The 13236-nt window shown below is 33.2% G+C and overlaps 1 protein-coding gene across 1 annotated transcript in view; it reads right to left on the bottom strand.

Annotated features, from left to right (window-relative positions):
• KDSR (3-ketodihydrosphingosine reductase) overlaps positions 1-13236 on the bottom strand; it is a 53821-nt gene that overhangs the window by 30483 nt on the left and 10102 nt on the right. The window contains exons 2-5 of the mRNA XM_074279027.1: positions 11946-12035; positions 5623-5679; positions 3180-3245; positions 2910-3005 (exon numbers count right to left, since the gene is read on the bottom strand). Coding sequence (XP_074135128.1) covers positions 2910-3005; positions 3180-3245; positions 5623-5679; positions 11946-12035 — 309 coding nt within the window. The remainder of the gene's footprint in view (positions 1-2909; positions 3006-3179; positions 3246-5622; positions 5680-11945; positions 12036-13236) is intronic.

Below are 13236 nucleotides of genomic sequence, written 5' to 3'. Positions count from 1 at the left end.
CTGCCCTCAAAGACCTTTTAGTTTTTTGAAAAATACAACACAAAACAAAAGAAAAAGCAGCTTCAGGATAGTACCTTCACTTTAGCTATGGAATATGAGAACTCAAAAGTTAAGTCAACTTGCCTGGGATCTCACAGCTAATAAATGGCAAAGGTCATATTTGAACTCACTTTAAACACTGAACCACCTAGCTGCGCTAATGTGGTCCAATACCTTCCACAAATTAATTCTCTTCTCAGCTGCCTCATCTGTAAAATGGGTATAATAATAGGTATATTCCCCAAGGTGCAAGGAGTCTTCAAGGAAGGCTTTGCAAAGGAGGCTGAGATTTAATAAGGAGTCTAAGCCACAGAGGTGAGGAGAGGGAATATTGGGGGACATTTGTGCAATGGCCTGGTGATGGAAGATAAAGAAAGTGAATTCAAGGCTAATTTGCCAGGAGGGTAATACAGAATCAATCTAGAAAAGACAGTGTAGAAGGTTTTGAAAACCAAAGAAGGAATTTGCATTTTATCCTAGATGTGGAAGTCATCGATGCTTCTTGAGGAGGTGAAAGACTAAGGGAGATCCATGTTTTAAGAAAATCAATTTGGATGACTGGAGAAACAGGGGAAAAACCGGAGGAAGAAAGAACAATTAAGAATACTATTGAATGTGTGTGTGTACATATATATATATTATATATATATATATATATATATAAAAGCTGCCTTATTGTTTCCTTAGGCAAATCACTTCCCTTATTCTGGCAACTGAAGTTATTTATGCCAGTAAAAACTGGCCAAACAAGCTTTCTTCTGATAAATTTAGGTGTGTTGCAAACAAAAATAGGTGGTGAGTCTCTCTCTCTCTCTCTCTTTTTTTTTTTTAATGAGAGAAGTATTTTGATAAGAAAAATATATTCATTATAAATCCCAACACTGGATTTGCCCCCAAAAAAAGATAGCCAGGATTCTGCATGTGAATCAAGAATATAGTTTACTTTTACATAAATCTCATCAATTTGAGGAAATTTAAGAAATAATCTTTAGTTTTAATTTGAAAATCAATCAAAAATGTTATCCCACATATGCAATTTGCTATGTAAAAATAGTTGAAATAGAATTTCTTAAACTAAATAGAAATAAACCATTTAATTTAGAGAATGAATCCAACATGATATTTGTATCTTACATATTCATAATAAATCCACATTTGAAGTTCATTATACCAGAGAATGGCATATTCCTCTCTAAGAAATGCCTGGAGGGGAGAGGAAAAGGAACAAGCTAAAAAAAAATAGAGGTCCCAGAATATAAGCCTCTTTTCCACATTATGGGCATGATTTTATTGGGAAAAAAAGACCTGTCTAAGGGAAGATTCAAGAGCTAAAAAGACCATAAAGCCCAAAAGAAAGACTAGGTCAATTCCAAATGGGCCGTCTCACTGGTCTTGGAAACCGGGATAGAAAAGCTACTTGTCCAGGCCTATTTTCCACTTACCCTATAAAGAACAAAAAAAAAAAAATTGATGTAAATTTAATTTTCAATCAGAAACTGTTCAATGGAAATTCAATTATTTCAATGGGAATTAATTTTCCTCAACCCCATTTACTTTACATAATTTATTTCCTCAATCATCTTACTCTTAATCATAAATGTACACAAAAACAAATGTGCATAATGCTTCTATCACAAGACTGTTGAGAAAAATTTTTAATTTAAAATAAAAATTTAATTTAATTTTAAATTTCAAATTTTAAAATGTAAAGTGATTTGTAAAACTTTTAAGTGTTAGCTAAATGTGATCTATTATTATTATTGTGCATACTTCCATTAAACATATATATATATATATATATATATATTAATTTTCTCTAGCCAGCATGTAAATGTGCACATCCCCCCCCCCCCGCCGGAATACAGAATCTTAGTAATGGAATAATTTTTAAAGTTGCTTTTTTCCCTTTTTCCCAAACAGTACAAGAGCTTAGCCAATCTCTTCTTTCTAAAATTGGCTTAAATCCTCAAATTTCTTAAATTGGCCATTTCCATAGTCAGTTTACCTCCCTTCTCTTATAATCTCATGCTTTGACTATTAATTTTCTTTTAGATATTTCCCTCCAATCCATTCTAAATACACTATAGGAAAAAATTAATCCCATCAATTGTTTTTCACAGGTTAAATGGAAGATGGACCTTGCCAAGGACCTTTTATTCCTAACTGATAAAGTTGCTTTAAATTACTGTTTACAACTTGGTGATTTGACTAAGTAAGAAAGCTGGTAGAACCCAAAATGAACTTTGGTTTAATAAAATAATTTGGATGAAAGTCTAGGAGATTTTACTACTAACATCAAATTAATAGAACTGGATTCTGAGTGTTTTAGGTTTTCTTAGCTGAAACAAGAAAATGTAATGTATCTCAAAGGAGGAAGAGGTCATTGTTTAGACTGATGGAAATTTCAATAATATATTAAGAAGAAAAAAAAAGCAGTTATCAGGTTAAAATTTGTGCTTTAGAGAATGTAAAACTTATGGCATTTCTTTTTGGGGCTGAAATGAAACTAAAAGTGCTTCAATAATGATAGTCCTACATATAAGTTTTGATAAGAGTAGGTAGGTGACATGGTAGATAGAGCACTAGCCTTGGAATCAGGAGCAACTGAGTTCAAATCCAGCCTCAGTCACTTAGTAGCTATATCACTTTAGGCAAGTTACAACTCCATTTGCTTCAACAAAATAAAAATTTAAAAAAAACAAACAAAAAAAAAAAAACCAGTTGAGATGGTTCTAAGAGCAGGCATTTACCATTCCATTATCCCTAATTTTAAAGGTTTCAAGAAAGAGCCTACTGTTTTCAACTAGCAGCATTAAAGTGCATTTCACATATTTAATTATTAAAGGAAAAGGAAAAGCATTCTTACTTACCTCAAAATAATTTATTTCAAGATCTTCAAATTTTCCTGAAACTGATATCCCAGCACAGTTTACAAGCATGTCAACAGGGCCTAGCTTCTCTTGTGCCTAGAAAAAAGGTCATCGCTGCAGGTGTCTTGGTTAATAAAAGATGTGAAATTCTTAAAAATGCATTTCAAATACTAACAAATTCTTTCATTTAGCCCAGGTAATGAAATAATAAATGTAAAAAAAAAAAAAAAAAAATGCTGATATCCCGACCCAATAGACCAAAACTCTTACTTGTTTAATGACATTTTCCACTTGTCCATAATCTTGAGATACATCCACTGATATACAAAGCACGACCTAATAAGACAATGAAGTTGTAAAGCACATTTAAGTGCCTGCCAATCTATTTCTAAATAGCTTTACTTTGAAAAGAACTTAATGTGGAAATATGTTTATATGATTGCATATATGACCTATATTAGATTGTTTGCTATCTTAGGGAGAGAGGTTAGGAGAAGGAGAAAAAAATTTAGTCTCAAAATCTTATGAAAATTAATGTTGAAAATTTAAACATATTTGGGGAAAAAGAGGCAATTTTTCAATAATGAAGTTCAACAAGATTTCTAAATGCGAGGATGAGCATGTATTTGAAGTGAGCTAACAGAGCATTTATTTAGCTTCCAGGAAAAAGAAGCAGAAAACAATGTGTTCAAAATATTAAAACCTTAGCAATATTATATTTATCAATAATTGCTCTATGATCAAGAAACTATGGTTTCAAATCAGAGGCTAAACATCAAATTCAGAGGAACCAAGAGTTAGGTAAGTAGCATGTTACCCCAACCAATAAGCATCTTAGTTCCAAACCAGTTTGAATTAGGAAAGAAGGCAGTCTGGTCAAGGGTGAAGTTACTGAGGCTTTACTATAAAAGTTTCATGATCTAGGATGAGAGTCTTAAATCATTTTCATATACTAAAAGAAAATCAAGTTCTCATCTTATGATTTAGCTGTTCTGATCAATACAATGATCTAAGACAATTCTGAAGGATTTATGATGAAAAAAATACTATCTATCTCCAGAAAAAGAACTGATGGAGACTGAATACAAATTGGGGTATACTATTTCTATTTTATTCTTCTTGGGGGGAGGTAATGATTGTATTTCCTTTTGCAATATAGCTAATATGAAAATGTTTTGCATAATATAATCTATATCAAATTGTTTACCATCTCAAGGAGAGGAGATGGAGAGAGGAAGGAAAGGAATTTGGAACCCAATTTTTAAGTGAATATTATATTTTCTACTCTGTTGAAAAAAATTTAATGAAATAAAAATATATTGGGGGAAAAAGTTCTCATTCATTATGTCAGGAGTCCTACCTTGGATCTACTGATCCAACAAGAAACATTTACTAAGACTTACTCTATGCAAAGCAAGAAGGAAAGTCCAAAAGTGGATTAAAAAAAAAAACAGTGGTTTTGAAGTGAGGAAGACCTGGTTGGCTTATGTGAATAAAAACTAGTCATTTAACTTTCTAGTGACCCCAGGCAACCACCACCTAAATCTGTGGTAATCAATAAGCATTTATTAAATGTCATCTGCCAGGCACTGTGCCAAGTGCTGGGAATACAAAGACAAAAATAAAATGATCTCTTCCCTCAATAAGCTTACATTCATTAATAAAGAGATATTCTTATTTCTCATTTGAAGTCTTTCAACTAATAAGGGGGATAAGAGTGCCTGAGTAGCCCCTAACAAAGAACATAGGGATAGATGGGGAAGACATGTTAGAGCAGAAGATATACCTATATCTTCTGGCATATATCCTCTCCAAAGTAACTTCTAACCAACCCATTCCCATCTTGGTCACAAATGCCATGTGACATGGCTGAATAAGTGGAAAGGACCCAAAATTTATTGACTACTTGCATACCAAAAGAGTCATATTCTGCTTAAAGCTCACAACTTTTCAAGTGCTTGCACATCAAAGCCGTAAGAGAGAGAATCTGAATAAACCAGATGGTGACCCATGAAATAGAGCATCTGTCTCAGTACTTCACTGCATTATACTCAGAACCTGAGTGGAGGAAAGCACTAGACACAGCACAATGCATGATGAAGTTTAAGTACGGAAAGAGAAAAAAAAAAAAAGAAAAGAAAAAAGAAAGGAGGGAAGATCACTGGCTAGGGCAAAGCAGGTATATGTAGGATGGTACCTAGAAAAGGAATTCACTAAGCACCAAAAAACTTCTGTTTTAAATTTTTTTTCCCTGAAAACTTAAAGTTTAATCTCACCTTGGGAGAAAAAAAAGTTATCTTCAAAGTTTTTAGAAGTCAACTCCCAAGGGTCAGCCTATCTAGATAGGCATTGTAAATTCTAAAATTCCTCCTATACAAGCACAGATATGACCAAGATATACAGTAAAAAAAAAAAAAAAAAAAAAGGCATTTCTTACCACTTGCCCCATAGGAGTTTGTGTGGTCATTCATTCAACTGAGCTTTCTTAGAAAAATGTTTTACTGTCTGAAATTGTTATCTAAAGATCTATGTTTCTGTCTATATGTGTTTTCTGTTAATGATTTCAGTTCCAAAGCCACTTTAAAAGTCTAACAGGCACTTTAATTAGAAAAATTCTATAAACTTATAGGTATGTGTTAGTAGCTGAAGCCATACTTTTACCTTGGAGCAGCCTGATTATAGTATATAAAATGGGTACAGGGAAGTGATTTACCTGTTTATCATTAATAGAGTGTTTTTCAATTTCTTTCTTTGCCTGGAGCAACTTGTTCTGAAATTAATGGAAAGCAATTAGTTTGGGTGATTTATTTTATTTCTTGGTGAGAGAGGAAATAACTCATAATATAAACATTTATTAAACAGTAGGAAAAAAACTTTAAAAACTACAATACAGCCCTCACCAAAACTCTTAACAATATCATAACAGCACTTTATAACCAAGAGTTTCTAAAATGACCTGAAATCTCAACAGAATGTCATTTAACCACAGGGCTTCTCAAACTTTTTCCACTCACAACCCCTTTTTACACTAGAAATTTTTACATGATCCCAAGTATATAGGTATATAAAATAGGTATACTAATCAAACATTTACTGATAATAAATCATAATTTCACAGGCCCTACATTGATATACAATCCTATATAGAATCATGATATACAGTTTAAGAAACTTTGACTTAATTTATTCTCCCATTTATTATTGTTCCTCAAGGACTATCATTTCCAAATCCTACTTCCTGACCCCAATTTTTTCATGGAACCAATTATGATATCTGATGGCTATATCTATAGGAAGTATCAATTCTCTTGTCTGTAGGCACCAATTAATTAAACTTACTCCTATATGAGAGCATAAATAAGAAAAATAAGATTTTTTTAAAAGTTTGAATTACAGTATTAAATGATGAGTAAACATCTTGCATATGAATATTTAAATCAGTCCTATTTCATTACATAAAGACACAAATGCAAGCATGTCACTTTGCACTGCTCAAATTACTATGGTTATAAACTTATAATTCTATATTTTGAACTTTACTTTGCATCTTTTAACATTCTCAGAAAAATCAATAGGCCAAATGGTATCAATATTTAAGTCATTTTTTGTTGTTGTTGTTAGCATTATTTGAAACTACTTTCCAGAATGGTAGGACCAATCTTATAATTTTCTATCACATAAAAGAAGTAAAAACTCTCATAAGTCTGCAAAATAAAGAAGCCATATATTTTAACTTTAGATATCCTAAAGGCAAATAATGTGAAATTCACATATCTCTTTTCAAACTGACTTTGTAAAATTTTGTTTTATGGCTACAGATCAATTGTGAAATAGCCATTAATAGATAATGAGAATACTTTCAAATTCAAATGGATCTGAGATCTAGTAGTTTTGAAAAATTCCTTCCATGATGCAGATCACAACCTTTACATAGCTGGCAATCTTGTGTGACTCTTGACTTGCAAGTCAATTTTATTTAAGTGAGGCAAAACTGTGCACAATCATCAAGCCTCACTCAGTCCTCCAGAGCCTTTGGGGTCCAGTGGCAAGACATCAAAGATGACTGATTTTCAGGTAACTTTTTACTGATTGAATCAAATTTTAGAGAGAGTTTGACCTGCCCATCCTTACAGAAAAATTTAACTGGATTAAAAAAAATGTCTATTTCCCAGATTACAACACACACACACACACACACACACACACACACACACACACACACACACACACACACACACACACACACACATATATATGAATGGTAAACCTCTAAGGGGCTGTGTGTGTGAGAGAAAGACAGACAGACAATACAGTACAACAAGGAGAAGAAGGATGCTTTGGATTGCCTTTGAGGAAATTACAGAACTTTTTTATTGACCCCAAAACTTCCCATGAAAACATACATTTTAAAATACTGTGTTACTATATGGCAATTAGGCATGTAATATAACAAGTCTATGAAGAAGTAAAAATGAATCTTACACAGGGGCAATGGTGAACTCATGGAAGGCACGAGCAAGTAGTACTTTACAACCAGTGTAAAACCAGCTGTCAGTTATCAAAGAATCATATGGGAGATGATAAGCTAGCCATGTGAAAGATCAAGGATTGACAAATGCATAGAGTACTCCACTGTTACTATATCTGTGTTAGGAAACAGTAAGGAAATCCTGTAGTATTTTGCCTTGGTTGATGCCCTGGAGTGTGACCTTATGGGAGGACAAAGGCAAAACATCAAGCTCTTGATGTCATTGTTCTACTTCAAGAACAAAAGATGAACAATGCCTGAATCAGAATCTTTGGAATATGGCCACATTCATCGAAATTCCCTCTTCAGCTTGGACACTTAACTGGATTTCTTCTATCACAAAGATCAGCATCACTGGCAAGCATAAACCTCCCTACTTTATGCCTTGCCTAGTGTTTATTATCACAAGGTTATTTTTGTTACATCTCTTGAGTAATCTTGAATGATTTTGATGGATAGGAGATATTTTGTTGTAAAAGAGACTGTAAAGTGGCATTTTCTTCGATCAATCAATCAACAAGTGTTCATTAAATTCCTTTTGTTTACCAGATACTGTGCTAGGCCCAGGGGTTACAGTTACAAAGAATGAAACAATCCTCATTCACATTCTAATGGGGGGGGGGGGAGGAGAGAAATATGTACAGCATCAATATAAAATGAAGTAGAAATATAATAAATATAATTAAGTACAAGATAGCATGAAAGGAAGGAAAAAAGAAGGAGGGAAAGAGGGAAAGAAGGAAGGAGGGAGAAAGGTAGGAAGGGAAGGAAGGAAGAAAGGAAGAGAGGAAACAAATGTTTTAAAATTTAAGTTTTTTTAATATCAAGTTTTTACTAATATTTTGTTTTTTATTTCATCATAGTTATACCAAGTATTTTTAGAGTGTGGGGTGGAACAGTACAACTGATATTATATATATATATATATATATATATATATATATATATATATATATATATATGTGTGTGTGTGTGTGTGTGTGTGTATTTGGAAATATATGTAATGTATAACACCTGTGGACCTTCCAGCTTCATGAAGGAGTAGGTTGTAGGTGCGTCCTCATATCTCTTCATTTGAGTTCTGTATGAACTTACATTCAGTTTTTGTTTTTTGATATATATTCATTACCATATATTCCATTTACATATAATTTAACTATTTATATAGTTATATAGTTATATAGGGTTTGGAAATGACAGTCCTTAAGGAACAATCATAAATGGGGAATAAGTTAAGTCAAATCCAATATATTCCATATATTCCATTTTTAGGACAATATCAAATGTGTGAATCTGTAAGATCAAAAGCATGGAAGGCCCTTTGACCAGTAGGGAAGTTCAGAAAAAGGAAGGATTTGTGGGAAAAGTCAAGTCAAGTCAATGTTAAGAACTTACTACACGTCAGATGTGATATCTCCAAGCAATAGGGGTAATAAGTGAGAGGAAGGAGATGTAACTGTGTAGAGGGAATAACAGCAAAGTTGAGAGAAGGCAGAGTCTTCCTCAAAATGGAGGTTCTCAAAAGAACTAACTAAGGAAAAAGACTTCAGAGGGAAGAGAAAAAGCACCTGAAGCTTAGGGCAAAATTCAGACAATGAAGGATGGATAGATTAGACCATTCCTCAAAATGGAAATTCCAGGAAGAACCACCAATGGGAAAAAGGTGAAGGAAAAAGTTAGCCTAGTCATGGGGACAAAGTCAGGAGAATGATAACAAGTTCAATCTCCTGCAGGTTGAGCTTTAGATCTTTGGGAGGCCAATTTGAAACATCCAGTAAATGATTGTAAGCTCTGAGGAAAAACTGGAGTAACTAGGTGGCAAAACAGTTAAAAGTACTGGATCTAGTGAGAAGAAGACCTAAGTTAAAAGTCAGCTTCTGACACTAAATAGTTATGTAACCCTGGCCAAGTCATTTGACCTCTGCCTTAGTTTTCTCAAATGGGGATAACAATAGTACCTACCTCACAGAGTTATTATGAGGATCAAATGAGATATTTGTAAAGTGTTTAGTACACTGCCTGCCAAAGAGTAGATATTATATAAATACTTATACCCTTTCTTTATATCATTATTTTATATTATATATTGTTATATATGCTTATGTGTATATATATATATATATACATATTCACATATTTACATCTATGTACATATTCACATGGTGTATATACATGTATATTTATAAAATGATATAATTATATACATTTATACTTTTTATGTTTAGTTTGTGTGTGAGAGAGAAAGAAAAGAGTTATCTACATAGATGTAACAGTTAACACCATGATAGCTGAAGAGGTTATCAAGAGAAAATATAGACAGAGAAAAAAAAAGACACAGGACAGAACTCTGGAGTACACTCACAAGTAGGGAACATACTATGGGATAGTTTTCTCAATCACCAAATAGTAGGCACATAGGATCTTATAATCTCTAGATCTGTGATATAAGCAAAGATGTTGAGTAACATTTGTAGAAGCCAGATTATTCCATACTGATAAGATGTACTCAGTTCCCATATATATGACTAAAAGATTTTCTGTTGATGCACATACAGGTAGAAAACTTATTGAAGCTCTCTCAATCTTCTTTTCCAATATTAATAAGAAATAAGATTTTCCTCCCATACCCTTTTGTAATCTCCTAGTTCATTGGATATTAGTCCTTCAACATGCTCACAACTGTATCATTTCCAGCATGGATTTCCTCTTGTAGATGCTTAGTTAAATTTTATTATTTCCCCCTTCTTTGTTATTTTTAGTATCATTTCTATCTCTTCCATATACACAACAGAATTGTGACATTAGGGTCCTAATGTAAAATGACTTTTACAAATTTCTCAATTTTTCTTATTTGTTATATTCCCTTCATTTTTATCCTTAAAAACACTGCAAATGCCTTGCTTGGTTAGATATCTTGCCTAGGTGGTGGTGTTGTTTTTAACTGGTTTTATTCTCTAAATTATTTCTCTCTGCTTTGGGTTACTGCTTGTAACTGTCTATTATCCTTCTTTGTGGTATTTGCAAATGAGTTTGCAAATTAATTTGTAAATAACTTTACAAATGAATTTTGCATTAGCAGTGATCTCTCCATGATTGAGAAGTAATACAGAGGTTTGATAAGATGTACTTGTGATCTCCTAATTATGGCAATTAATTTACATTGATTAAATTTTTAAATAAAAACATAATTGGTATCAGTGTCAATTCCATTGACCAGTTCACATTTGATTGTCAATTCTTTGCTTAAATAGTTTGAGGTTAAGTTGTTTCAGTTGTACATTGTCATCTTTTTCTCACTATTATATTTCATTTTTGTTTTCAACTAATTATGATCTTAGCTCTGACCATTCTGACTATACACAACTGATTTGAGGATATCAGACAAGGATTTAATACAATTTATAACTCTCATATTCTATGTGTAGGATGCCAAAAACAGCCTGAAAAAAGATAGATGAGTTATTTTGGTCCGGGCTTTTCCAAGTACAAGTTATGGGACCTTATTAAAATTATTAATTCATTACATCCAGCCATTCTGGAGAGCAATTTGGAACTATGCTCAAAAAGTTATCAAAATGTGCATACCCTTTGATCCAGCAGTGTTACTACTGGACTTATATCCCAAAGAAATACTAAAGAAGGGAAAGGGACCTGTATGTGCCAAAATGTTTGTGGCAGCCCTCTTTATGGTGGCCAGAAACTGGCAACTGAGTGGATGCCCATCAGTTAGAGAATGGTTGGGTAAATTATGGTATATGAATGTTATGGAATATTGTTGTTCTGTAAGAAATGACCTCAAGATGAATACAGAGAGGCTTGGAGAGACTTATATCAACTGATGCTGAGTGAAGTGAGCAGGACCAGGAGATCATTATATAATTATAACACTGAGATGAACCAGATCAGTTCCAATAGAGCAATAATGAACTGAACCAGCTACACCCATCGAAAGAAACTCTGGGAGATGATGATGAACTGCTACAATAGAATTCCCAATCCCTCTATTTTTGTCCATCTGCATTTTTTATTTCCTTCACAGGCTAATTGTACTCAATTTCAAAGTCTGATTCTTTTTGGACAGCAAAACAACTGTTTAGACATGTATACATATATTGTATTAAATATATACTTTAACATATTTAACATGTATTGATCAACTTGACTTTTTTGGGGGGGGAGGGGAAAAATTAGAACAAAAGGTTTGGCAATTGTCAATGTTGTAAAATTACCCATGCATATATCTGGTAAATAAAAACCATAATAATAAAAAAGATAATAAAGATCTACTAAAAATCATTAATTCATGGCATAACAAAATATATTATTGGCTCTCATCCTATAAACATTCAAAATATAAGCAAGCCCACCAACCATGTTAAGATCACTGGTAGTCTGAGAGCAGACCATACTTGTGGATATAAATGCCATTTTTAGCAGAAGTATATCAAGGTTCACCCTGTAAAACTTGTGAGTGAATCACTAAGTTTAAAATAATAGATAAATTTTACCTCATCTCTTGCAACCAGGGTTATGAATGCTCCTTGCTTATAACACTCAATTGCAATGCATTTTCCAATGCCACTGGAACCTCCAGTAACCTAAAAACAAACAAAATCAAATAAATGCAATAAAATATCATCTTTTTTTACTTCCTTTGAGGAAAAGATTACTTAAAATAGATATTTACCAAAGATTAAAAAAACAAAGATACACTAGGCAACATGGATCTATTAAAATATGCCTTGTCAATGTCACATCAAATATATTTGTATAATACTAAACAGATGTAACAGAGCAACACTGTAAAGGATAAACATTGAGCTATTCTTGAAACTTGATCCATGACAGAATCAAATTATCAATCAGACACTTGCAATTATTTATCCTTAAGTCCTTTCCATGGAAGATACTTTATATATCTAACAATCAAATTTGTTCTGCCTCAGGGCCCAATCTAAGTGTGGTTTTTCCCCAGCCCTATTATACCAAAGTCATAAAATCTCAAGACTAGAAGGGACAGTTCCAAAGCTGTCTAGTTCAACTTCAACAATATCCTTGCCTGATTCTACTTGGAGACCTCAGTGATAAGGTCTTTTCCCTTCTTCCCAAGGCAGCGCCTGTCCCCTGCCCAGCACTACCCAGAAGGATTTCTTTAAATAGAGTCAAATTCTATTTCTCTCTAACCTACTGTTCCTAAGTCTGCCCTTTGAAGCCAGGCAAAAGAATCCCTCTTTCACATGACAATCTTTCAAGTACTTAAGACAGCTATCCTGTTGATAGTCAGTCTCCTAGCTAAACACCCCCACTTTTTTCAATACCTAGGTGACACAGTGGATAGTGAGATGTGACTTGAATAAGGAAGTCCTGAGCTTAAATCTGGCCTCAAATGCTCATCAGGAGTGTGGCTTTGGCAAGTCATTTAACCTGGTCACTAATTTCTCTGCTTTAGTTTCATCTGTAAAAATAAAGATTATAACAGCATCTACCTCCCAGGGCCGTTGTGAGGATCAGACAGGGATATATTTGAAAAGCACTTTGCAAATCCTGAAGAGCTACAAAAATGTTAGCTATTGTTGCATTATTATAAATATTAGATATTATCATTATTATTGTTCAACCAACTACCCCTGAATGACAGTATCTTGTATAGCTCTCTCTCTTTCCCCTTTATATAAAATTCCTACAATGAGAGGTATGGCACTTGGTTAAATTAGAAAGATCAGATAGTTTTATTAAAAGATCACTGTTAGAGCTCAGAACTAGTCCAGTTCAGTTCAATTAAGGATGCTAAGTATCAAT

Source organism: Sminthopsis crassicaudata, chromosome 1 (genome assembly GCF_048593235.1).
Source record: "Sminthopsis crassicaudata isolate SCR6 chromosome 1, ASM4859323v1, whole genome shotgun sequence".
NCBI classification, from domain to species: Eukaryota; Metazoa; Chordata; class Mammalia; order Dasyuromorphia; family Dasyuridae; genus Sminthopsis; species Sminthopsis crassicaudata.
This window is presented reverse-complemented; position numbering and strand designations above follow the sequence as displayed.